Source organism: Neolamprologus multifasciatus, chromosome 20 (genome assembly GCF_963576455.1).
Source record: "Neolamprologus multifasciatus chromosome 20, fNeoMul1.2, whole genome shotgun sequence".
NCBI classification, from domain to species: Eukaryota; Metazoa; Chordata; class Actinopteri; order Cichliformes; family Cichlidae; genus Neolamprologus; species Neolamprologus multifasciatus.
Window position 1 is genome coordinate 3,693,607 of NC_140458.1, and position 27,441 is coordinate 3,721,047.

Sequence of the window (27,441 nt, forward strand, 5' to 3'; positions counted from 1 at the left end):
TTACCTAATTTCTTTTCTCCATGTCACGCTTCTCTCCTCTTTGACCTTGTAGCGAGGTCAGAAGAAAAGGAAAATCACACATGTGTTACAGACAGACTGGTTCATGGCCACAAACACCTGGAGTTAAATACACATACATTTGACACATCCAAAGGCCCGACCTAACTCCTCTTTCAAACCATCTGTCTTCTGTCAAAAAATGTAAACACTGAAATCCACCTTTGACCTTTAGGTGCAGATGTACAGCTGAGTCTTGTCCTGTCGAGTTGGTTCTTGTATATTAGAGAACTTTTGGCTGCACTCCACAGCAAACACTACGTTGCTTAACTTGTGTTTGGGAGTTTTGTTCTTGGGTTCTTTTGTCTGAGGTGTTGTTGTGATTTGAAGCTATATAAAAAGAACTAAATTGAACTGAATTAAAAGTCTTTTTTTTGTGCCTCAGTGCCTGCTTGATTTTGAGAACTGAAGGAGTAGTTGGACCTGGAAATGGCTAATAATAACAGACGTAACAAGTGGATATTATTATGACATGAAGATCAGCAGCAAATACTAGATTCTGGTTCTTCTTCTGCAGTTTTATGTGAGGCTGAGAGACAATGTTATCTAAATACACTGGATAAAAAATATGCAGTCAGCGTCTGCCGTGATGCGGAAGCTACAAAGGTCTGTCGTGGTGAAGAGAGAGCTGAGCACACAAGCCAGTTACCAGTCAATCTTCATCTTCATCTCACCTGTGGGCACGAGCTCTGGGCAGTGACTGAAGATCGTTGATCGAAAAATGGTTGGGTCTTAGAGATAGGGTGAGGAGTTCGGTCATTTGAGAGGGGCTCAGAGTAGAGGCGCTACTCCTTGTCAAAAGAAGGCAGTTGAGCTGGTTCGAGCATCTGTTTAGGGCGCCTCCTGAGTGCCTTCTGAGTGCCTCCTGAGTGAGTTGTTCCAGGCATGTCCTAACTCAGCGGTCTCCAACCCCCGGGCCTTGGACCGGTACCGGTCCGTGAGTCGTTTGGTACCAGGCCGCGAGAGTTGAGGCTCAGGTGTGAAATGTATAGTTTTCAGGGTTTTTATCGGTTTTCAGCGTTATTTTGTTATCGTTTTTATGGTTTACTCGGTTTTCCTGGGTCTTTTCACGTGTGTTATGAATAAATCTTCTTTTTTTCGGTACCGGTACTAGTTTTATTTTGTTGTATTTATCCGCAATACCTTAAAGGCCGGTCCGTGAAAATATTGTCGGGCATAAACCGGTCCGTGGCGCAAAAAAGGTTGGTGACCTCTGTCCTAACTGAAGGAGTTTATATCGATATCGCTCTCATATCTGTCAGTCTGGGAACGCCTCGGTGTTCCCCTGGATAAGCTAGAGGAGGTGACCTGGGAGAGGGAGGTCTGGACCTCTCTGCTTAGGCTGCTGCCCCTGCGATCCAACCAGGATATATGGAAGAAAACGGATGGATGGACTTATTGACGGATTTATCGATGGATAGGCTAAAACTGGAAAAATCTTGTAGGTTTTGACTTTTGCATTTTTCTGTTTCCAGGTTCTGGTCGTAATGGCTACGCCAAAGCTGTGGATGGGGAGGAAGGAGGGGGTGAAGGTGAGGAAGAGGAGGAGGGAGGAGAGGTGGATGGAAGAGGGGACAGAGAAGAAGGAGGAGGTGAGGAGAGTAATGCGGAGTGGGATCAAGAGCTGGATGGAGAGGACGAAGGAGGTGTGAGGATGACAAGAACAGATACGCTTCACTCGACCACAAGTTCAACAGGAACGCAGAGAAAAAGAGGACAACACGCTAAGAAACAGGTGAGAAAACACGCTAAACACGCAGGTGGAAGGTCTGACGGCAGGTTTTCAGTTATAACATGGAGCTGCTGACCTGAACCATTTTTGGAAAGGCAAAATAAAAGACAATAAAAGAGTTATCAATGTTGATGATGCTATAGATGACATGCTTGATGTCACTTCCTCCTCAGGTGCAGGGCACTAATCAGGTCCAGCGAGCTCCCCGGGCATTATATTGTCTGAAACTCAACAACCCAATCAGACGGGCTGCGCTCCATATTGTTGAGTGGAAGTATCCTTTACTGTGACCGTAAGGAGAGGTTAATTAGTCCCAGGTTAAAATGACTTTATTGCTTTTTTTAATGTTATTTTCTGCCATATACTTATAATATAAATTAAATGTTCTTTTTTTTTCTTTTATTGGATAGATTATTGTCGAGTGTCAGTTTATAATCAATAACACAAACAAAATGTATATATTAATAGATTATTTTTTCAGAATTTCGGGGTATAATTGGGCTGCATAAAGGGCTAGTATATAATTATACTCATCCAAAAGTACTTTGTTAGAGTCCTAGAATTGAAATATAGAGTTGGACATCTGCAGAGCAGGTCCTCCTTAGTATATCTCCAGAGCCAGCAGGTGACATGAGAAAATCTCATGTAATGCCGATGATGTTACACGATTTATAGGTCTGCAAAAATGTCACGGAGTGGTTAAAATTGAGTCCTAGTGTCAAAAACAAAGCTTGTTTTTAGTTGTTTCCTGAATGTAACTCAGGCCATTTGACATCTTCATCCTGTTGGCCATCTTTGCAAACTGTGTCGCCCTGGGAGTTTCCAAACCATTTCCTGAGGATGACTCCAACTCCACCAACCATGATCTGGTGAGATAAGACACACAGTCACAAACACACTGGACTCGGGTAGTTAAAATTTCTCATGTCATGATCAACCATAGAGACCTTGTAGTCTCACATCAAACAGAAACATGGAAGTTTGGACTTGGTGATATTTATTAGTTTCCTGGAGCTGTACTGTGCTTTCCCTCTGCTTCTAGTCTTCATGCTAAGCTAAGCTAAGTTCTCCTCGGTCAGTCTCTGTGGTGGGAATGAAAGTGAAATGCATGACATGCGAAATCTAAGCTCCAAAGAAGGATTTACCATATTTGGACAACAGGGAGGACTGCTAAGTAATCAACCAATCACGCAAGCTTGGATAGAAGCAGCATCCATAAACTATATGGGTGCAATGCACAGAAATACATAACCTTCCAATGATAACACCTTTCACCAAAACTGAAATAAAACTACTTGGATGAGCTGCATATGACACAAGTACATACGGGTTTTTTTTTTTCATAAACACAGTTCAGAGGTCCAGTTTAGCAGATATAAGATACTAAAGTTGCTTATATCTGCACACCTGTCAGAAAATCCAAACAGATGAGTTTTAAAAACACCTGCTATATGTTTGTTATGTGTTTGCTTGGTCGTTCGCTTTAGAGGTATTTTTGTAGCAGGTTCTAAACTTATTTCTTTCCATGGCTGAATTCGGAGATTACGGACATGGACTCGCTTTTAGAGACAGCCTCAAGTGGCCATTAGAAGAACTTCAGTTTTTGGCATTTGATTTAATACACGGGGAAAACAGCGTGCAAGCGCAATACACGAACAGTGCTCAGTTATTAGGTTCATGGGTGATTTACAAAAGTTGCACTGTTTTCTAAACACAGGCAGAGTCAATTTATCATTATTATTATCATTATTATTATTATTGTAAGAGCCAATTAAAGGTTAATTTTATCGGTACTGGTAAAATGATTAGAGGAGAAATATACATGTTTGATGTTAAGAATAGAATTTCTAGTTAATTTCAAAATACTGTTTTGTTAAAGGTATAGAATATAAGAGTGCGACATTCTAATGCGCCTTTTAGTATTTTGGGCTTCCGGCACACTGTAATTACGTAGTTGGGGAGTCGGATAAGCTGGAAGCAACACAGTTTTTTGACCGGGTCTTGCCATGTAAATTAAAAGTTTCAATAAACATCTTTTTTGCAAGAAAAGCACCTGGACTTGCTCGCGTTTCAAATGCATGTTGCCGGACTGACTCCTAAAGGTGGTACAGAAGAGTGAAATAGAGACAGAGTGCCGCCACTACAATTATTATTATTATTATTGTTGTTGTTATTATTATTATTAAGCAAAAAATTTGTTTTTTTAAAATCAGAAACTTGCAATAAATTGTGTGTTGCAAATATTAGTTTGCATTATTTATTTCTCCTCCCTATATTTTGCACTTTGAGACAGGACCTACGCCCAGATATACACATGCAACAGTGTCAGTAGAAAACAAGTCTCTGGGTTTCCTTTCACGCAGTCCTGTCACTGTGCTCTTTTGTAAATACTGACTGTACTTTTTTTGTGTTGAGTGTGTTTTTGCCCCAGAAGTTGCTCCGTTTGTGCACTGATTGCAGATTCAGCTCCACTGTGTGTGTTGCTCCTGTGGTAGAAGTCATAGGTCATGGATGCTGATGCAGTAGATGACTGACAGGTTTGTGATCAGATCTGAGGAGTTTCTGCTCTGATGGTTCGGCTCCTCCTCACTCTCCTCTTTATGTCTGCGTCTCTCGATCTTCACTTACAGTTGAACTGTACTCGCTGTTCAGGCAGCCACTTTGTGCTGAAGTGACATCTCTGCCTATTTCGACAAACACAAATCACAGTAACTACATGTTTAGCCAAGCGGCGTGAAAGGAGCTCAGGCTGATATTTATGGATCCACTGTGGAAACAGAGTTTAATGTTCAGTGGTCTGTGGTAGAGATAAACCTGCAGAGGATTACTGGCTGAATCTGCAACAGCGCTCTGCTGCTTTTTATTTTCAGTTTGTTGCTTAGCTGTTCAGCTACAACATTATTATTATTTATTATTGTTTTGTAGCTTCTGAAAGTGGAAATATGCTCAACCTAATATCAGCATGTAATAGACACCGGTCCACCGTTTTGGAGAAGCAAAGCGTGTCCACTTCACGTTTTTCCTGGGGAGATTTACACAAGCAGCATGAAAGGGAAAACCGCGGGAAACCCTTTAAACAGACATTATTAACAATTTACATCTATATACATTTTAGGCGCCTCAGCTTAATCGTTTCCTGCGATTAAGGACCCTGGAATATGCTTCATGCGTTTTTTGCTCACTACCAACTTTGTGGCTTTAAATATATTATCTCCCCCTGCTGGTAATGCAGTTTCTTCATTCATTTCCTGTTTTGGAGAGGCAAAGCGTGAAATGGACTCAGTGCTGTGCCGTGTCTATTGCACGCTTTGCTGTGGTCCTGGGTTGCTTTGCTAACAACTGAAACTTACTGACAGTGTTGGGGAGTAACGGAATACATGTACCGCCGTTACGTATTTAAAATACAAAATATGAGTAACTGTATTCCGTTACAGTTACCGTTTAAAAAGGTGGTATTTAGAATACAGTTACTTTGTTGAAATAAATGGATTACACGGCGGTACTTCCCTGTTTCATATTGTGGCGGGTCAGGACTGTTTGGGTTTTGTTTGACAGCTACGTTCTGTTGTTCCAGGCGGTAGCGTTACGGTTGCCATGGTTACAGGGTGACGCTCTCTCTCTGCGTGTTTCCTGGGTGAGAGAGGCCTTTTTGTTGTTGTTGTGCTAAGCTAATAGGCAGAATGCTACAGGTATAGCTCTAAAGAATGTAGCATCATGGGCAGTGTAGTCCGTGCTGCAGGGAGAATGGACTGCCATACCCGTTATGTGTCTGTGAGCGAGGGAGGGAGAAAAAGGAAAAGTACGAGCTGTCATCCAGCAAAAACGGGAGCTGGAAGCATGTAAATATAATAATAACCACTGCAGCCAAGAAGAGAGCCTGACGAGCCCAGTTGTAAGTAAGCTATTAAGACTCGACTGTACACCGTGTTCGTGTTTTCCTCCAAAAACAATAAGTCCCGTTGGAGCAGCCTTTCAACGCCTCTCTCTGTCTCTCGCTAGCAAAGTTGACCCAGACAACAAAGTAAAGCTAGTTTTCGGCTACGAGCCGACACAGAACCCACCGTATTAGCCAGAGGTCCCTTTACTACGGTTCGGAGCCGCGGACCTTCAGTAACAGTAATAAATCACAGCAATAGTACATTCATGTAGTTGTAAACAGCATGATAATATATTAAGTAATCCAAAGTATTCAGAATACGTTACTCTCATTGAGTAACGTAACGGAATACGTTACAGAATACATTTTGGGGCATGTATTCTGTATTCTGTAATGGAATACATTTTAAAAGTAACCTTCCCAACACTGCTTACTGATGATATTTGAACGCATTTGTTAAATGCTTTCAGAACCTAGATGTGGATTTGTTATTATTTTTGTCATAAAAACTGGGTTATTTATACTGTGTCACAGATACTATCTACAACTAGTGAAGCATGAAAATGCTTCCTCTCACCTGTCGCTACAAAGTAAATAATGGGGAAAAAAGTAATACAGTCAAACATGTATTTGAGATGAAAACATTTTGTGTGTGTTTAAGAGAGATTTAGAGTTGATAACTGCCAGCAGAAAAAAATGAGCCCTGTACATAAGTGTGTTTGTGTTTCTTTGTGAGGACAGGTCTTAAAGTGAAGGTTGTTTGTGTGATATTGTGGCTGTCGGAGGCTCAAGAGTGTAGTGGTTTACACATCCGCTGGTGGAGAAATAAATCCTTTGGGGTTGCGTGAGGAGGGGTTTAAAACATCTGCCACATCAAACACGTGGATCTGCCCACTGTGGCGATGTCGTGTGAATAAGGGACCAGCTGAAAGTAGCTGTGACTGTTGGTGGGTTAAGATTTTAAGTTTTGGGCTGAAGGTCAGGTAGGACTTGAGCTTATATCTAACAATTTGACCGATAATGCCTCCATTTGATAATGATCGTCATAAGTGTAGGAAGATCAGTGTGTGTGTGTGTGTGTGTGTGTGTGTGTGTGTGTGAAAGATGAGGACAGACAAATTCAGCACATCCACGTTTACCGGGTTACGCACACAAACATGGAACATATTATGTGTTTCAGGAACAAGTGGAGTATGTCTTCCTCATCATCTTCACCGTGGAGACCTTCCTAAAGATCCTGGCCTACGGTCTGGTGATGCACCCCAGCTCCTACATCCGCAACGGCTGGAACTTGCTCGACTTTGTCATCGTCATAGTTGGGTAAGCAAATCAAAAGATGGTTCTCACCGTAGGCTATTAGGATCTGTTGGTTCCCCGTGTTCTAGGATCCTTTTCTTTGTTGCTCTCTGCATGTTGCAGCACTAGATCTGATCTGACTGCAGAGGACTTTCAGTAAATCAGGCCCAGCGGTGATGTCATAGTTTCACTCAGTTTGCAGGTCTGTCTTTTGACCTCTGATTTCTACACAGTGGACTGAACTCATCCAGGAAACCTAAGCAGCCTGATGCGTTGCAGGAACACGCTGTTTAACCCTGAACCCTTGGTACTCCACAGCTGCAGAGATGGTTCTTCTTAGACGTCTGAGTGATGTGTTGTCATTTTCGTTGCTGATGATTTTGTCCAGAGCTGAGGGTCCTGGGTTTGAATCCACCAGATGCATGGACCCTGCTTTGTGGGTATCATCCAGGGTGCCACACCTCTCACACTATGATAGAGGATGGGTAGATAGATGGAAGATTTGCTGCTGTGTTGCATCATGTTGAATCAAATTTTATTGTGCAGTATCTGTAAAATCTGCAGCATATATTCTGCCTTTGCTATCTACAAGCCAAAAGAAATGGCTGAGTTAGATTCATGATTTTTGAATAGTTATTATTACATATGGTAAATACAGCCCAGTAGTTTAACAGGTTGGCAGCAGCTCTGAGTCATTTCCTCCGATCAGTCACTGACTGAGATCACACTCAGTCCTGCAGGTCCTAACCTTGGTACTCTTTGTTCCTTTCGTGTCCTTGTCGCAGGACGCTGATGTGACTGGATGTCCTCAGGGTGATAATGGTGATGATGATGATGATAAACCCTGTTGTCATGGTAACACAGCCTGAGGAAGCTATGTTCCACTTTACAGTCAGGATGCTATATGTGGGACACTCAGGAGTTCTTGTAGGAGTTCAGTGTTTGATTTGTGTTCTGTCTCTGAAGCTGGATTTACTTTAAAGGCAGTTTTCATTTTAAAGACATGTTCTGTAAAAAAAAAAAAAGTTGCTTCTATTGGATGTTTTATTGATAGCTGTAGAAACATCATGGATTTCGAGTGAGTCTAAATGTGTTGAAGGATCCCAGGGGAGGTTAAGGGAGGTTATCGCAGGTTCATCGCTTTAATATTTTTTTTACTCTGTTTACTCAGTAAGTAATTAATCTGCCTCAGCTGGAAAGAAGCCACATCTTGATCTAATCTGTTTGTGTGGTCAGTCTTATTTGGGGTTTCCTCCTGTTCCAGTTTGTGATCATTTTAATGCAGAATCACAAGCAGCAGAGTCTCTCTTCCCTCCAGCTTGAGGGACCGTAGATGGAGTGGCTTTATCAGACTGGGCCTCCAGCAGGCACAGGTGGTGTTATGCAGCCGTGTGTGAAGCACCAGGATGGCACTCCCCACCTCCTGGACTGAAGGTTGGATCCAAACTTAAGCATTTTCAGTCCTTCCAGTGGAGATTAATCGCACAGTTTCAGAAATAATCTTTGTCCGTACAGTATGTCTGCAATTGTTTATCACATGATGATTAATGGGTCACGGTTCACCCAGTCTGAGGCTTCTCTCTGCTGGAAAAAGGTGAACGTCCACCTAACTTCCTGCCACCTGATCAGCTTCTGTGACAGACGTTTGATGGACTGCATATCTTAACAACAGTCAGTCAGTCTTTGTTTTCTTCCTTGGTTAAATTCAGTAAAGTAAATTAAATAAAGGCGGCAGATGTGTAACCTATTTAGGCAACACGAGAACTACAGGATAGCGCTGCTTTCTGTCTTGTTTATAGAGGTTACAGGTGAAAATGGACCCTGAGGTGAGCACGATAACTCCCTTTATCTGGACCTCTTTCAATTTAAGGTTATGCTATTTGGCCTGAAAGATAGACCTGCAATGTTCAAAAGGCTGATGGGACGAGCTCTGGGGGAGTTGAAGGGTGCCATCTGGTTGGTTTTTTTTAAATATATATACATGAATGACGTCATTTTCTGCAGCTGATGGAAACAACACTTTTGTGATGTTCAAGGTATACTGGTCAAACTCAGATGTTGGTCTAACCGAGATCAACTGAAGCCCACATTTCAATGAGCTAGATCATAAAGGTTGATGTTCCTTTTCTTCTTCTGATGTTTTCCGCACAGCTTGTTCAGTGTTGTCCTGGAGACAATGACTCATAAGTCAAGTGGCGAGCAAGCAACAACCCATCACATGCCTGGGAAACCTGGAGGTCTGGATGTCAAAGCTCTAAGAGCCTTCAGAGTCCTGCGGCCCCTCAGACTGGTTTCTGGAGTCCCCAGTAAGTTTCCTAGACTTTGGCATGGACTCACTGTGTGCATGGTCAATGGTTGTCCACATGTTCAGCTGTGTGTGTCTGTTAGGTCTGCAGATTGTGTTGAACTCCATCATGAAGGCGATGGTTCCTTTGCTTCACATTGCTCTGCTGGTTCTCTTCGTCATCATCATCTATGCCATCATCGGTCTGGAGCTCTTCATCGGACGCATGCACAGGACCTGCTACTATATAGGAACAGGTATGATGCAGGACACCTTCACACAGATCTTGCATATTTTTTGATGACTGTAGAAGCTAAAATGTTCTTCCTGTTAAAACGTAGTTCTTCTTCTCACTGTTGCCAAGTGGTTTCTCAGAAGGGGTCGATTAGATTTTGGGGCTTTCTGCTCTTGTAGGGTCTTTACCTTAAATACAAAGCGCCTTGAGGTGACTGTTCTTGTGATTTGGGGATATATAAATAAAACTGAATTTAAATGGAATATTCCTCAGATAATTATGTGGAGGATGACCCGGTGCCGTGTGCGTTTGCTGGTCATGGCCGTCAGTGCATCATAAACGGCTCAGAGTGTCGAGGAAGGTGGGATGGTCCCAATGGAGGAATCACAAATTTCGACAACTTCTTCTTCGCCATGTTGACCGTGTTCCAGTGCATCACCATGGAGGGATGGACTGACGTGCTGTACTGGGTAAAATGCATTGTGGTGTCATATTTACCAGCCTGTCCAAAAACATAAGAGGTGCTCACTTTTCATTGTGTCTTCTCTCTTTCTGCATGTTGTGTCTGTGCACAGATGAACGATGCCATTGGGTTTGAGCTGCCGTGGGTGTATTTTGTTAGCTTGGTGATTTTTGGCTCCTTCTTTGTTCTCAACCTCGTTCTGGGAGTCCTCAGCGGGTCGGTCATCTCCAAACACAAAAGCTGTTCACATTTATTTATATCTATATGTACTTAGGCAAATAAATAGACACTTTAGATGCATTTAATAGTGTAAAAACCTCATTCTTATCTGAGGCATTATTCAGGGTTAAACAGCTGAAGTTTCTGATATAGTTCAAATAAGTTTAAGCACATCTTATCTTAAATATATTTTTATGAATACAGGCCTAACTTGTAATAGCAGTGGTAATATTTTATGTTCTCAACACTCATCATTGTTCAATATCTGCTTAAGTGAAGCATCTGAACACTTCTTCCCGTGCTGATGGTATTTGAGGAGTTTTAAATGTCTGAGTCTTTGTGGATGTTGCAGAGAGTTCAGTAAAGAGAGGGAGAAGGCAAAGGCTCGTGGTGATTTCCAGAAGTTGCGAGAGAAGCAGCAGATGGAGGAGGATCTGTGTGGGTACATGGACTGGATCACTCAGGCTGAGGACATGGATGAACTGGACGAGGACGGAAACCCACGTAAGGCTTGGGCACACTATGGTTTCTTCTTGGTGGACTGTTGTGGGTTTCTTTACTCAGATTGGCTCCTTTAGGTCTCCAGTGTGACATTTGGTCCCAAACATTAGTTGTGATCATATTATTATCTACCTCTGCTTGTCTGGAGTCATGCGGGGAGGGGGCGGTCCCACCAAAGTAACCCAGGTGTCCCAACCGAGGCCCTCTTCCAGCAGCTCTGGGCCTCAAGCCAGAAAAGGACCTAGGATACCTTGGAACATGTGGCATCCTAATCACTATGGAGAAACTGCCTTAGCTGACTTATCTTAATGGTCATTTTCACACAAATCATTAAAAAAACATCAGTCAGAGGCAGGAAGTTAAGCAGTTAATGGGTTTAGATGACTGAGTCCAATCAGAGGAGCTGCAGGAGCCCAAATACAGTACAGAGGCTTTAAATATGGCAGCTCCCTGTGTTTTTTAGCAGGTTGTTTCAAACCTCCACTGAGCTGTTAGATGGAAACTGTTTTCTGTATCCCTTCTCCTGCTCTCCAAACCATCTCCAAAAGTTGATTCTGTTCATCTGGACGTAGCGTTTTCTGGGAGAAACGTTTCGTCACTCATCCAAGTGACTTCTTCAGTCTCAGGAACAGAATCAACTTTTGGAGATTTATTTTCCTGGATGATTGAGAATGCATCAAGATCTCCAAACCATCAGTTTCTCTGCTTGTGTCTTTATCTCAAGCAGAACAGCAGAAACCAAACGAGCCAGAAATGTGATGTAAGGTAGATGTTTGTTAAGCCTTTTGTTTGGTTGCTTGGTTTGATTGTAAGTTTCAACATTAAATAACATTTGTGTCTGAGAAAATATCCACATTTTACCTGACTGTAAAACAATATAAACAGAAAATAAGCACTAAGAATATATTTTTATTTCGTAACACATTACTTTGGGAATTCTTGATATTTTCTTATTTTTGCTCGCAGCAATAACTGGTTTGAAGTCATTGTCAAAAAATTTTGTGTTTGGCTTGGCTGCCACACGAGGCTGGCGCTCTCTCTGTATTTCATTTTAAACTGCTTATTTTAATAATAAACGTTTTTCTCTCTCAGGGCCATCTCTGGGCGATCTGGCCGATAAGAAGAGAGGGAAGTTTGGATGGTTCAGTCACTCCAACGAAACTCATGGTGAGACACTCATGCAAACACTGTTGTGTCTCCATCACATTAGAGGATTTTTAGTGCCAGAAGTGACCTTGTTAGGATAAGAAGGTGCAACGTCATGAGCTGAGGCTAGCAAGCTATGTTGGCAAGCTACATTTCTTATATTTAAGAGTGCAGAGAGAGACTGAGGAACTTCACTCATTGTTTTGATGGTTTTACCACCAGTGTTGGTCAAGTTACTTGAAAAAAGTAATCAGTAACTAATTACTGATTACTTCCCCCAAAAAGTAATCCCATTACTTTACTGATTACTTATTTTCAAAAGTAATTAATTACTTAGTTACTTTTTAAAAACACGATTTACAACCTGAATAGGTGATAAATAGATCTTTCAGCCAAATTCTACTTTTTCTACATAATCCATCATACAAAATGTAATCAAATGGAAAAGTCTCTTTTTAAAACTTGTTTTATTAGTTTTAATCTTTTAACTTTATACAACAAGCAAAAATTTAATTATATGCAACATTCTCTGACTGGAAGAAATTAGTTTAACATTTAAACCTATTTTCTGCACATTCCAGCACATAAAATATATTTTTTTGTGTGTTTACACTCAGTCTTTCAAATAGATGCAAGTAAAACACAGCAGAAAATAAATAAAGGGAAAGTAACGGTAATCTAATTACTGTTTTTGCAATAGTAATCCCTTACTTTACTCGTTACGCGAAAAAAAAGTAATCGGATTACAGTAACGCGTTATCTCTGTTTACCACACAGCAGCCCAAGCAGCTGTTACCTATTTCTATTAAAATTCTACAAGACACCAGCACAACAAATGGTGGAGAGGTCCAGTTTAGTTACCTGAACTGTGTCAGCACACCTGTCAATGCAACGACATCCCCCTTTAACCCTCCCCGATGTCCAGATGTGCGAGTCATAATAAACTGTGAAACTAGCCATACAGGCCAAAAACATTTTGCACCAGAAGAGCAGATACAGTAAAATCCAACAACAGCTGGAGAAGGTATCTGTCTGACACATTATGGAGATTTATTTTTGGTTCCTATAATAAGGTGGCTGTGTTAACAGAATTATGCACCAGTACGATTAATAAAAGCACAATCACACACATAATATGTGCAGTATATATGAGTTGTATTGTCACAGAGACAGCTCTGTGCATCTTTCAGTCTAAATGCAAACGCCATCCTCGCTGTCCCTGTAAAATATCTGGGTCTCTTTCTGTCCTCATATTTATCTGACCCTGTTTCTGATCAGACTTACTCTCCGAGCTCGTTCAGCTGGATTCACCTCAGTATAGATTCACTGAGGAGGTCGGGAAACACAAAAACACACGTCAGCTTTCATCAAACGGAGAGGGAAAAATTTGTGAGATATACTGTATGAATCAGATATGAATATTTTATACTTTATACTTTTTGTTTGCATAACAAATAAAATATATGGATAGTATAGAAATTAATTAGTGCCACATTTTTTAAGAAGTAGGATTATTGACTTGCGTTGATCATTAATATTTGTCTGTTTGTGTGTGTTTCAGCGAGTCTTCCTGCCAGTGAAACGGCGTCTGAAAACACAGAGAACATCGATGAGGAACACACCAACTGCTGCCAGGCCTGCTGGTAACACACACACACACACGTGCACACACACGTGCACACTTTCAGTTCGTACGTCACATGATTCTTGCTTTAGTGCCCCCTTCAGGAACAACTTCACATAAAAACTAAAAATGTTGTGTTTCAGTGCTCAGACGATGAAGATCGGCTGCTGGTGAGTTCACTGACCTTCAGAGGTTCAGCAGACTAAAGTCAGCGCGTTAGACTCACCTTCACCTGAACGACTCTCTTTCTTTGCCTCAGTCGGACGTTACGTCGCTGGAATCGAGTCTGTCGCAGAAACTGTCGCACTGCCGTCAAATCCGTAACTTTCTATTGGCTGGTTTTGCTGCTGGTCTTCCTCAACACCTCCCTCAGCGCCTCTGAGCACTATAACCAACCAGACTGGCTGACTCAAGTCCAGGGTAACAACAGCCTCCTTCTCCTCCACAAGAGGAGACACTGATATTTCAGTTTGAAATGTTGTTGAACATTTTCTGTGTCCGTGTCTCTGTTTGTGCAGACATTGCCAACAAGGTGCTGCTGTCTCTCTTTACGGTGGAGATGTTGCTGAAGATGTACAGTTTGGGTCTGGCCCATTACTTTGTGGCGTTCTTTAATCGTTTCGACTGCTTCGTGGTGTGCGGTGGCATCGTGGAGACCATCCTGGTGGAGCTGGAGATCATGCCTCCTCTGGGGATCTCTGTGCTGCGCTGCGTCCGTCTGCTGCGGATCTTCAAGGTGACACGGTGAGAAAACGCACCCGAACCACCCGATGCAGGTCACGCGGCTCGTCACGAATCATCGCTGAGGTCACTCTCTGTTTGCTCAGGCATTGGACAGCTCTGTCCAACCTGGTGGCATCGCTGCTGAACTCCATGAAGTCCATCGCCTCGCTGCTGCTCCTCCTTTTCCTCTTCCTCATCATCTTCGCCCTGCTCGGCATGCAGCTGTTCGGAGGAAAATTCAACTTTGATGAAACGCAGACCAAACGCAGCACATTCGACGCTTTCCCGCAGGCGCTGCTCACCTGTTTCCAGGTAGCACTGCAACCACTTTCTCCCAGTGATGTCACGACGTGCAGGGAGCGGGCGCCTCACGATGACTGTGTGTTTAGATCCTGACAGGTGAGGACTGGAACATGGTCATGTATGACGGCATCATGGCATACGGCGGCCCCGTGTTTCCCGGGATGATCGTCTGTATTTACTTTGTCATCCTCTTCATCTGTGGTAACTGTATCCTTGAATCCAGCTGATGCACCAAAGTTCTCAAAGCTCAAAGTTTTAGTGAAACAATGATCTCCTATTGGGTGATTGTGCTCAAGGTGAAGATCATCTTTGTTGTTTTATGAGTAGTAACCTGTGAAAACATCAGCATCCTTAACGAGCATCAGACATCCTGCTGAACGTCTTCTTGGCTATCGCCGTGGACAACCTGGCAGGAGGAGACAGTGACGCCAAGAAAAAAGAGTAAGTGATGGACGGAGGACAAAAGGAAAGAGGGGAGGAAGAAATAAAAGCTAGTTGTTGACTTCTGACTGCACTGTTGTATTTTGTCTCTTCAGTAAGAAGGAGGAGGGAGCAGAGGAGGAAGCTGTAGAAGAAGAAGTGAAGGTGAACATCAAACTCCGACTGTAATGTTTCAGTTAACTATCAGCGATCTTTTTCTTTGAGGGCTGTTTGTCTTTTCAGGTCGATGTTGATGAAGACACTGAGTATGAAGAGGAAGAGGAGCTTCCTGAAGGAGATGAAGGTCAGTGCTCGGCTGAGCCCATCGCCACATTTCAAGTTTAGCCGAGAAGATGTGACGCTGAAGTGACAGGAAAACTAAATTCACCATTTTAATTAACTCAGAAACGACTGTAAACAAGAAAAGTCACAAGCTGCAACGCAATCAAAGAACATTAGTTTACTCCACACTGAGGCTTTTTAAAGACATCTTTAAGGAACCGTTTTAGAGAAAGTCCTATGTGAAAGACACTGGGACAGCAAGATACCCATTTTTAGTGGTTCTTTATCAAATCTACAGTTTTAAATCAGATTACTGGAGGAGATTTAAGTGCTATTTAATACCAGTTTTAATGAGAACGATAGAGGGAAGATATAGTATTGATTTATTTATCATTTATTTAAGTTGCAAGTTGTGCGAGAATACGCTGTAAAGGTGCCCAAAGAGGACCGAACACCCTCCTGCACCCGGCTGTCTGTAGTGTGAGTCAACACGCTGCTGAGACCTTTGCTGAAACATTAGGAAGGTAGATTAAAAATATGTGGGACAAGTTATAAAACTAGATCCACCAATCAGACAAAGAGGAGACGGGAGATCCACCAATCAAACTGACTCACTCTGTCAGTTAATTAGTCCAGTCCAGGTCCCAGCATTTCCTCCAATGACATGAACTGATATTTATTTGATGAAAAATCTATTTTTAAGGAAAACAGCTTGTTTACATTTGATGTCATGTTTTTTATGTAAGTAAGTAAAAGTAAAATGTATTTATATAGCAATTTAAGACAAGAAGCTATTACAAAGTGCTTCACATGGGAGTATAAAAACATATAAAATAAAACAACATATTACACACGAACATTACCCAAATGCCTGTTTAAACAAATGTGTTTTAAGCAGTTTTTTAAAAGAAGCCACAGAGTCGATGGTGCGTAGTGGGGGAGGTAAACTGTTCCACAGTATTGGAGCTTTGAAAAGCACGATCCTGCTTCGTTTTTAAACAGACAGAAGACCTCTATCAGTGGATCTAAGAATCCGCTTTGGAGAGTAGGGTTGGAGAAGCTCAGCGATATAGGTAAAAGTGAGGATTTTAAACTTAAATCTGTACCCAACTGGAAGCCAGTGCAAGGATTTTAACATGGGAGTGATATGGGAGACTTTATTACTGTGGGTTAGAAGCCTGCAGCATTTTGGAGGTGATTTAAGGAACAGACAGGAAAAGAGTGAATTACAACAGTCTAACCGGGAGGAGATGAAGGCGTGGACAAGCATCTCCAGTTCAGCATGGAGACAGTGCTGCATCATGGGGGTTTTTCTATGACAATGATGCAGCTCTAGTTAAGTGCAAAACATTTGGAACTTTTTTCTGGATGAATATTGCCGTATTTTTATTTTTAGCTTTACAATAATCCCTCCAATAATCAGTAAATAAAACACGAGTGTAATATGATCAATATGACAAATGTCTGAGAATATGTTAATAAGAACAGTAACGCAGGAGCTACAAGTGATGAACCAGGAAGCTGCTATCAGAGGCTTTAAGGGTGATGAAAACCCAATGTATGAATATTTAAATATTAGTACAAAAACATGCATCCCATCTTGTTCGCGAGTGATGGGAGAAGGGAGCCAGAGATCGACAGATGGATTGGGGCTACAGCTGCAGTAATGTGGACGCTGCACCGGTCCGTCGTGGTGAAGAGGGAGCTGAGTGTAAAAGCGAAGCTCTCAATTTACCGGTCGATCTACGTCCCTACCCTCACCTATGGCCGCGAGCTGTGGGTAGTGACCGAAAGAACGAGATCGCGGATACAAGCGGCGGAAACGAGCTTCCTCCGAAGGGTGGCTGGCCTCTCCCTTAGAGATAGGGTGAGAAGTTCGGCCATCCGGGAGGGGCTCAGAGTAGAGCCGCTGCTGCTCCACATCGAAAGGAGCCAGCTGAGGTGGTTTGGGCATCTGACAAGGATGCCTCCTGGGCGCCTCCTGGGTGAGGTGTTCCAGGCATGTCCCACCGGGAGGAGGCCCCGTGGCAGACGCAGGACACGCTGGAGAGATTATATCTCTCGGCTGGCCTGGGAACGCCTTGGTGTTCCCCCGGATAAGCTGGAGGAGGTGGCTGGGGAGAGGGAGGTCTGGGCCTCTCTGCTTAGCCTGCTGCCCCCGCGACCCGGCCTCGGATAAAGCGGATGAAGATGGATGGATGGACAAAAACATGCATCTACCCAGCTCTCACTCACTGAAATGATGGATGTTCTAAAAGCTAAAACCATCACCCTCAGATCGTTCACTTTCCTTTCTCCTTTCTCAGAGGGAGGAGTCCAGTTAAAGATGGCCGATCTTGCTCCTCCTAAAGAGAAGGTTCTCCCGATCCCAGAAGGAAGCGCCTTCTTCTGCCTCAGCAAGACAAACCCGTGAGTGTGTCGACACATGAGCGTGCATCGCGCCGTCTGACACCTCTACACACAGGATGAACAATAACAATCACACAAATATGTTTGAGTCATGTATTATTGTTGTTCCCTTTAAGTAATGTTTACATAAAGTTAGATTTTCTGGCATCATTTTAGAAGTTTTCTAGCTTGTTGATGTGGTTATTTTAGACATAATGTGTTTTGCTGTCTGTGTTCCAGCTTTCGTGAATGAAGTTCTAGTATCCTTCATGCTGGGACGTGAAGCCTCTAACACTGACTCTTTGTCTCCGTCTGCAGTATCCGTGTGGCCTGCCACACTCTGATCCATCACCACATCTTCACCAACCTCATCCTCGTCTTCATCATCCTCAGCAGCTGCTCATTGGCTGCCGAGGATCCAATCAGAGCCCACTCCTTCAGGAACAATGTGAGTCTATAATGTGAGATCTGAAGTTACTCACAGAGGGTTGAGTACCTTTGGGGACCCATCCAACCTGTGGGGCGTGCACACCGACAACATCAGCATCACCTGTTTGATTTTCAGCTTCAAACTCGTGATCCTGTCTGACACCATCTTCACCTCCACAACACTGTCCTGTCTACACTGTGGTTGAACATCTCCGATGCTTCTGGCCTCCTGCAAACACAATTGATCTTTTCCTTCTACGAGTCATCAGCCAGCTCTCTCCCTTTATCAATAATAGACGCTACATTTAAAGTCCCTACTCTTACTTCAACACTCCTACCTTGCTTTCTCTCTCGCTGCCTCCTAATATGCCTTCCACCTCTCCTCTTCCTTTGTCTTCAGCCAGCAGTAGCTCAGCATCCGTAGTCTGGACCAATCTGATTCTTGATGATCCCCATTCTTGATTTGGCAAAGATTTTGTTCCCAATACCCCTTCCTCACCTAACATGCCTCCATTATCCAGGCTTGGGACCACCACTAGGATGACTAAAGCCAGCGTACTCTTAGTTCCAAACCTTCTTGAAACGTATTTATTCTGCCTGTCTGGATGAAATAAGACAAGTCTGCAACCACCATGTTAGCCACAGCACCACTTTCACCATCACCAAGTTACCTGATAGCCAAGCAACCAATCGCAGCAGAGCACAGCATCCCTACAGCTGATCCAATCCTGTGCCAACCCTCTGTGGTCTGCGCTGGGGGCGGGGCCTCAGCAGATTACACTGCAGAAGTGGGTCAGTGCCTAACCGGGTTAAAGAGGGAAACACATGGAAACACATGGAGGCAGAAAATCACCAGTTCACTGTCAGATCCTGAATACTCACAGTGTGCGTGCGTGTGTGTGTGTGTGTGCGTGTGTGTGTGTGTGTGCGTGTGTGTGTGTGTGTGTGTGTGCGTGTGTGTGTGTGTGTGTGTGCGCGCAGACACACAAACTTAAACACTCACATGCAGAGCAGCAGCTGGCTTCATGCAAGAAGTAGCAATTCACAACAGCTGAGGGAGGAAATGACTTCAAACATACAATCAGACCTGCTCATACTGAGCGTTAACCCTGTGTTTGCCTCCTCTGTTCTCTACGAAACTGTGGAAATTATACATTTTGGTTCTATCTTGAGTTAATTAACGAGGCTCTCAGCTGCCGTCCTTACAAACAGTGAGCATTTCTCATTGATCGTGTTTTAACCGTCTTCAGCAAACGGAAAATGAGCTCAAGCACTTTGCTTCTGTTTCTGAGCTAAAATGAAACCATGAACCTTCTCAAGGACTTTTGAGTTCTGTGTAGATTAGCTAAGGTAGTTAAACATCTTGATATGCAGGCTTCTCCGCTTTAAACTCCCACCATCATAAAACCAGTGACAGGTGTTGGGCTGCATGAAGGAACTGAATAGGAAGGAAAGATGAACGTTAATGCCTGAAGGAGGGAAAATAGCAGCACAAGGGTTCAAGTGACTGTTGACGCCCAAAGTGTGACGTGATGGCTGCATGGATAAGTATGTGAAACAGCAGGTCCTGTCCAGGGGTTCATACCTACTGTACCAAAAGCATGAACAACGAGTAAAACCAGCGATGACCTCAGTAGTTTCTGATGTGTGCAGAGAGCAAAGGGCAAACCGTGCAGCTCGATCCTACAGAAGAGCGACTGTAGCACAGGCTCCACGATAGCAGCCAAACCAAGCTTGAGATGCTGAAAAACCCACAAGGCAATTAAAAGATGGATAAAGCCACCACCAACTCAACTTGCTGAACTTTCTGCCAAATTAAATTAAAACTTGTTCAGGACTTTGGTCTCTGCTGTGTGACTCTCTGTCGTCATCTGAGTGAAAACTGAATGTGTCTCATTGAGCTGCTGCTTCAACTGTTTCTTGGACTTTTTTTATTTATTTATTTATATATAATATAAATATAATATTTATTTATTTATATATATATAATATAAATATAATATTTATTATATTTATTATTTATTTATTTATTTATTTTATAGAGCAGGATGTTATTATCGCAACCAGAAACTGTTTAGAAAATAAATTAATCTCACAGTTTTCTATCAATATTTTTATCTATTATAAACAGTGTTGGGTAAGTTACTTTAAAATAGTAACTTAGTTACATTACTAGTTACTTCTATCAAAAGTAACTCAGTTACTTCAAGTTACTCGTTACTTCCAAAGTAACTAGTTACTAGGGAAAGTAACTTTGGTTTTACTCAGAATTCTCTTGTTAATGTGTTGCTTCCATAACTTTGCCAGTCTTCTAGCTTGCTTACTTGCCACAAGTGCACTGTGCCACCTACCAATAGAAAGGAAAAGATATTACATATTTCCACGAGAGAAATCCCACGCCCGGACCGTCAATGACTGCTGCCATGATTCTAGCCTACGTCACAGCGTCATGTGCGCCTTTTACATCCAACACAAAAAACGGCAGTCGTGGTGCTTTGATTGTACTCAGAACTCAGAAATTCTGCCTTCTGAATAGGAAGATGTAGGTAACACCAGACTGCAGATGAGCTGCATACAGGGCTGGACGGGGACAAAAAATCGGCCCGGGCATTTTGACTAGAGACCGGCCCACCATTATAGGAAAAATCATAAAGCCTTTGAATGAAAACAAACGCTGTTGTGACAGTGATGTTCACTGTTTTGATGGTATATATGTATCAATCATTTGTTGTAAGATTCAGATAATTATTTTTTAAAAGCTAGACATTTTAAATGAGAATAAGAAACAAAAGTATTTCTTTGTGCCCCCCTCTCCCTGTTAATGCCCTACCTGCCCCCCTGGCAAAACTTTGCTAGCTCTGCTCCTGCACAGTTACCAGCTGTCAGCTACCTAAAAAGGATCCTGGGGTTATCTGTCTCTCAGAAACAGTTCATAACTTCCCTTCAACTCATTTATGTCACCTAAAAGGTAAACCTGTTTCTCCATCACCTGTTCAGCTCTGATGATTCAGTAAGGACATCTCCTGGTTTCATGTTTCCCTCTCACCAGATAAACAAACCGACATCATGACCAGCAGCTTTACAGCTGTGGCTCCAGCAAACATCAGCTGATACTAGAAATTAATATTAAATAAATTCTAACAACAGCTGATCAAGCTTAAACGTGCTGCTGTTGTTTAACGCGACATCCGCTGGTTTCCTCTTTCTGGCGCAAAGTGGGCGATAAACAAACAAGAGAGCCGATCAGCTGATCATTGATCAGTTTTCATGATTGAAGTAGAAACGGGAGGGAGAGGGGGGAGAATGAAAGAAGAAGAGGCAGCTGTGCAGCAAAGACACAGAATAACTCCAGCTTTGTGCCTTTTTCATTGTAGCCGAATTACGGGACAAATTGTTCCTTTTCACCTCAATAAGAAACGCGTAATATTTTCTCTGAATACCAGACGGACGGTTGGCAATTCTAATAACTTATGAACAAAATAAAGTTCAACATCATTAACTTCATAGCACCCACCCAGCTGTATAGAAACTCCGTCATGCTAGCTAGTACGCAGTACGGAAAAAGTCAGAATAACGAAAATAAACTCCACCTAAACTTGGTTTATATCTGACCCAGATAGACTGCAGGTCATAACTTCTTACCTGAAGTTCAGTTCACACTTGGACCGGCGGCCGCCTTGGGTCTCTTTTCCTTCTCTTCCACCTGCTGCCTCCAACACTTGCTAATGTTATTGAATCTGTGGAAGCTCCGCGATAGCCACCACACGAAGTAACGAGTAACGACCCTATCTAAATCCCAGTAACGACTAACGCGTTCCTGATTTTGGCATAATAACTAGTTACCGTGCTCGTTACCACAATAATAACGTAGTTACTGTAACGCGTTACTTAATAACGCGTTAGTCCCAACACTGATTATAAATAAATAAAAAATAATAATAAATAATATTACTTTATTTTGGCTGCCTTTAAGCCTCTAACGCAGCAGCTACTTCACCATCCAAAGCCTCAGTTACATCACAAAAGCCCACATAAAAATATTTTATTTAAAAGAAAATGCTAATAAATGAAAAGTAAATGTGTCAGCTGTACCTGCTTTAATCTGGACACGTTATCCTGACTCACCTGTGGAAAGTTATTTCTGGATTCTGAAGAAAAAGATTGAAATGTTGGACCTGAGTCTGGTTTGTTTTGTGTTCAGATTCTGGGCTATGCAGACTACGCCTTTACCTCCATCTTCACTGTGGAGATTCTGTTAAAGGTAAATATTGCCTTCAGCTCGATGAAATAACTCACCCAGGCCCTCCTCTCCATCTTTAGATTGTCTTGTATTGCTAACATGTTCCCTCATTCACAGATGACGGTCCACGGAGCGTTCCTCCATCAGGGCTCGTTCTGCAGGAACTGGTTTAACTTGCTGGATCTCCTGGTCGTCAGCGTCTCTTTGGTCTCCTTCTTCCTGCAGTCAGTATCCAAACAACTACATTCATTTTCCTGTTTGTTTCAGTCTTTGTCTCATGCATGGTTTGCTGTATGTGTTTGGACTGTATTTAAGGACAGAGACTGTTTTGATGTAAGTGTGTTTAAACAAACTGAGGTGTGTAAATGTGTGCGTGTGCAGCTCCAGCGCCATCTCAGTGGTGAAAATCCTCAGGGTCCTCAGGGTGCTCCGACCTCTGAGGGCCATCAACAGGGCCAAAGGACTCAAGGTAACATTACACAGTACAGTGATATGTTCACTTAATGTGGGGCGTACAAAAGCCTAGTCAAAGGGGTCAGTGGGGAGTAGCGATGCGAGGGTTGTAGGCGAGTACCAGGCATTGTGCTGTGTTATTTTAAACTTTGTGTTTGTTTGTTTTTGTCGCGCAGCATGTGGTCCAGTGTGTGTTTGTGGCCATCAGGACCATCGGAAACATCATGATCGTCACGACGCTGCTGCAGTTCATGTTCGCCTGTATTGGAGTCCAGCTCTTCAAAGTGAGGCTGAGGACGTCTATTTACACACTGGACACATTTTTGGAAAAACGTCTGAGTATTCTGAGGAGTAAAAGTGTTTCATTGGGCAGAAGGGGAGAAAAAAGAGTGTTTTATAAATGTACACTGTTTATCGGGACAACACTGACCCTGATTCTGAATTTTCAGTCATCAAAGGGCCACCAAAGTAAAGAAAAACAGTCAGATATGGCAAAACAGGAAATGAAACAGTTTCACATATTCGATAAACAAACAAACAAAAACAGACGAGAGAAATGGATGTTAAAAAAAACTTTCTAAAACAAAAGTATTTATCATGAGTCCTATATTCACAGCGCATCGAACAATAAAGACACTGTAGCATTAATGCGTTCTGCTCCAAGTCTCTGTTCATATTTTTGACTAAACGTCAGCACAGTGTTTGTGTTTCTGGTCCAATCTGTGTGTTTTGTTTCAGGGTAAATTTTACCGCTGCACCGACGAAGCCAAACACACCCCCGAACAGTGCAAGTGAGTTCTCATTATTTAAATTGTTCAAAACTGAAGCCAGCTTGTGTTTTAAATACTGACATTCAATCTAATTTTATTTCACTCTGGAGGTAATCCTCTGATTTGTATTCAATTACAATGATTTATAAAATCTAATTCTGTATCTTAGAGTTATACTTTGTTTTTGATGTTTAAAGTTCACACTCAGTTTAGTGCAATTTCATTTTAATTTGAGTCTGATTCTAACTATCGATGTCACAACTTGAGATGAGATTTTATGTATTTTTTGTAAAAACAATACTTGGTTTGCAGCCGAGATGAATATCAATCATGGCTTCCAGGTCTAAAAAGTCGAGCTAGGCTTGAAATGCCTTGAAACAGGGGTGTCGAACTCCAGCCTCGAGGGCCGGTGTCCTGCAGGCTTTAGATCTCACCCTGGGTCAACACACCTGAATCAAATGATGTGGCCTCTGGAGAACTTGTTGAGGAGGTCATTTAGCCATTTAAATCAGCTGTGTTGGATCAAGGACACATCTAAAACCTGCAGGACACCGGCCCTCGAGGCCTGGAGTTCGACACCTGTGCCTTAAAACATGCTTTTTCCCCCTAATGGACAGAGGTTTGGGCTGGAGGGACTTATCTAGTTGCAGAAAGACTTCCGATTGTGTGGAAGAAAACGGCCTCGTCTCTTCAGTGAACACTTTCCTGATGAGTTTGTGGCTTCAGTCACTTTTTGTGAGGTCTTATAAATAAAACATGACTTAATTTTGTACATGAAAGTAAAAATAAAAATTATTCAAGATGTGTTCATTAGAAAACGACTTATCAATCACAAGTCGGTAAGAAATGAGCCTACAGTGTCCTTTGTTTCACAGTCAGATGCTCCCCTCGTACACCATGTGATGTCATAGTGGTTGTGTCCATCTTTTATATACAGTGTATTGTTCAGTTTCTTGTTTCCGTGACTCGACTGGACTTGTTTACTCGTGTTGGGTGAACATAAGAGCGTCACACTGTGAGGCCCCTCAGTGGTTGAATGTCAGGTGAATACTCGGTTTGAGGGTTTATGGGACGTTTAGGACGCCAAGTTCACTTCATAATTAAATATCCAGCACATGACATCAGCGTCTTCTGATGAAATGTGACGTGTGTGTTCAGAGGGACCTTCGTGGTGTACAAAGATGGAGACGTGAGCCATCCGATGGTCAGAGAGAGGATCTGGTTGAACAGTGACTTTAACTTTGATAACGTCTTGATGGGGATGATGGCGCTCTTCACCGTGTCCACCTTTGAGGGCTGGCCTGCGTGAGTGCTCAGTTTTTGTTTTTGTTTTTTGTTTGTGGGGAACCAACTGTGACATTTTAACCCGTCTGTCTTCAGTCTGCTCTACAAAGCCATCGACGCCAACGGCGAGAACTCTGGTCCCATCTACAACTACCGGGTGGAGATTTCCATCTTCTTCATCGTCTATATCATCATCATCGCCTTCTTCATGATGAACATCTTTGTGGGTTTTGTCATCATCACCTTCAGAGAACAGGGAGAGCAAGAATATAAGAACTGTGAGCTGGACAAGAACCAGGTAAACCCACCTGTCAGTCTGGACGCAGACGAATCAGAGTCATAGTCATCGTATACGTTAAAAACAATAATGATCAAAGTAAGTACGTTCAAAGGTAACAGGCTGCTATAGTTGATAAATCTAAATTTTTATGTCATTAATAATTTATTTATTTATTCCTTTATTAATTTTGGTTATTTAATGTTTTTAAATATTAATTTTAGAAACTCTTAATCTTGCAAAATAAACATTGTATTTAATTGATCATAAGAATATCAGTTATAAGGTGTTTTTGTTCCATCTTCTGTTTAAAAATTACGCAGAATGTTTTGTATTTTTATGTTACTTTCACTGTAAACATAGGAGTTGGTTTCTTATGCAGTTGTTTTAAAAATATATTTTTAATCATCAACGGATTTTGTTCACATCTTGATGAATAAAATATTCACATATTTCACATAAATCTTTACTGATTAAAATGATGAAAAAACAGTGAGTTAAAGTCACCAATCGTTGAAGTCATTGAAGTGTTCCCTTAATTTTCTTTTACCAAAGTAATTTTAGTTAAAACTATTTTTTTTTACAGTCCCAGCATATTTTTTATCATACTTTTGTTTTCACGTTTTTTGCGTTTTGTTTAGCTGCGTTGTTGCAGTACTGTTAATGCTCTCGTGCCCTCTCCAGCGTCAGTGTGTGGAGTACGCTCTGAAGGCTCAGCCGCTGAAGCTTTACATCCCGAAGAATCCGGTTCAGTATAAGTTCTGGTCCATCATCAACTCGACAGGATTTGAATACGTCATGTTTGTCCTGATCCTTCTCAACACCGTCACTCTGGCCATTCAGGTTCGTAATATTTCAGTTTCTTCTCTGATTTTTTTCACGATGTTTCCTCTTGACTAAAACCTAATCTGTCTAACTTTCCGTGTCTCCTGCAGCACTATGAACAGTCCAAGACCTTCAGCTACATCATGGACATCCTCAACATGGTGTTCACTGGACTCTTCACTTTGGAGATGCTGCTCAAGCTGGCAGCTCTCAGAATAAGGGTGAGGAAACCAAGCGCATCTCTTCAAAGATCTCCATACATCCGCTACACACGGAAAGTCTTCCTGTTAATAACTACATATTCTTGGACATGTTTTCAAAGCTGTTTCAAAGCTCTTTAGTGTAGATAGTTTACCGTGTTATTAAACTCAAATGTGACAATTCTTCACTAAATGTTGTTTTGCTTTTTTCCAGCATTACTTTGTTGATGCCTGGAACTCGTTTGATGCTCTGATTGTGGTCGGCAGTGTGGTCGACATCGTGGTCACTGAGTTCAGCGTGAGTATTTGTGACGTTTCTGTCTTGAATTGGATTTAGAACAGTTCTCTTTATTGTATCTCATTATAACTGACACAATAACACAAATAATTATGGGGCCCACTCCCTCTTGCTCTGTGATGCTGTTTCATTTAACCTGTAATCCTGGTGTGCAAACACTCACCTGACCTGAGGTTAGAGGTGAGGTCATGAATGTAATCCTGGTTTGATGAAATGATAACCAGAACTTTAAGCTGGGCAAACCTTTAACTCTGAATTTATTAAATATTTGCAGCATCAGAGGGGTGACTACAGCAGCAGGGTCCATATGAGCATCCACACAGTGAAAAAGCTATGTACAATTTTGCAATAACATAATTTATTATATAAAACAATTAATTCTAAGAAAGCAGATCACAGTCTGTAATTTTCTCCACATCAGACATGTGAGCTGTTTTTAATTAAATCATTTGTTTTTCAGCCGCTGTCCTCAGGTTCAATTCAATTCAATTCAATTTTATTTATATAGCACCAAATCACAACAAAAGTCGCCTCAAGGCGCTTCATAGATGCAGAGAAAACCCAACACTCATATGACCCCCTATGAGCAGCACTTTGGCGACAGTGGGAAGGAAAAACTCCCTTTTAACAGGAAGAAACCTCCGGCAGAACCAGGCTCAGGGAGGGGCGGGGCCATCTGCTGCGACCGGTTGGGGTGAGAGACAGAGGTTGTGGAAGAGAGACAGAGGTTAATAACAGATATGATTCAACTCCTGAGCACTGTTGCAGCTGCTGAAGCGTTTTTATTTTACTGTCAGTAAAAGTCTGATCCATTTACTCAGTGATATTTATCTTTTTATTGTATCATTTATCAAATTTATCAAAATTTATTGTATCATTACTGTGGCTGTGATTTTTCTCCCATTGTTAACAACAGGCAGCACCAAAAACATGGGTAACTGTAGCGTGACTTGCTGAATAAATCGTCCCACTTTAGACAAATTTCATTGTTTAGAAAATTTAAAATGAATTAATAAAACTACTACAGCAGATTTGGGTTGAATACTTTGTGTTGGGGGACTTGACAGAAGTGTTGTTTTTCCCTTCAGATGTTCAAGACTCTTCCTTTGAAACTA

General features: G+C 42.1%; 1 protein-coding gene across 1 annotated transcript in view; it reads left to right on the forward strand.

Moving 5' to 3' along the window:
• cacna1fb (calcium channel, voltage-dependent, L type, alpha 1F subunit) overlaps positions 1-27,441 on the forward strand; it is a 52,483-nt gene that overhangs the window by 11,190 nt on the left and 13,852 nt on the right. The window contains exons 2-32 of the mRNA XM_085145703.1: positions 1,533-1,792; positions 1,963-2,063; positions 2,553-2,658; positions 6,847-6,986; positions 9,114-9,268; positions 9,351-9,503; positions 9,755-9,951; positions 10,057-10,160; positions 10,516-10,667; positions 11,757-11,831; positions 13,372-13,453; positions 13,578-13,604; positions 13,694-13,854; positions 13,953-14,178; positions 14,262-14,469; positions 14,547-14,667; positions 14,826-14,901; positions 14,997-15,045; positions 15,124-15,184; positions 17,469-17,571; positions 17,869-17,998; positions 22,181-22,240; positions 22,337-22,443; positions 22,601-22,688; positions 22,849-22,956; positions 23,411-23,463; positions 24,601-24,747; positions 24,823-25,024; positions 25,688-25,846; positions 25,939-26,049; positions 26,243-26,326. Coding sequence (XP_085001829.1) covers positions 1,533-1,792; positions 1,963-2,063; positions 2,553-2,658; positions 6,847-6,986; positions 9,114-9,268; positions 9,351-9,503; positions 9,755-9,951; positions 10,057-10,160; positions 10,516-10,667; positions 11,757-11,831; positions 13,372-13,453; positions 13,578-13,604; positions 13,694-13,854; positions 13,953-14,178; positions 14,262-14,469; positions 14,547-14,667; positions 14,826-14,901; positions 14,997-15,045; positions 15,124-15,184; positions 17,469-17,571; positions 17,869-17,998; positions 22,181-22,240; positions 22,337-22,443; positions 22,601-22,688; positions 22,849-22,956; positions 23,411-23,463; positions 24,601-24,747; positions 24,823-25,024; positions 25,688-25,846; positions 25,939-26,049; positions 26,243-26,326 — 3,806 coding nt within the window. The remainder of the gene's footprint in view (positions 1-1,532; positions 1,793-1,962; positions 2,064-2,552; positions 2,659-6,846; positions 6,987-9,113; positions 9,269-9,350; positions 9,504-9,754; positions 9,952-10,056; positions 10,161-10,515; positions 10,668-11,756; positions 11,832-13,371; positions 13,454-13,577; positions 13,605-13,693; positions 13,855-13,952; positions 14,179-14,261; positions 14,470-14,546; positions 14,668-14,825; positions 14,902-14,996; positions 15,046-15,123; positions 15,185-17,468; positions 17,572-17,868; positions 17,999-22,180; positions 22,241-22,336; positions 22,444-22,600; positions 22,689-22,848; positions 22,957-23,410; positions 23,464-24,600; positions 24,748-24,822; positions 25,025-25,687; positions 25,847-25,938; positions 26,050-26,242; positions 26,327-27,441) is intronic.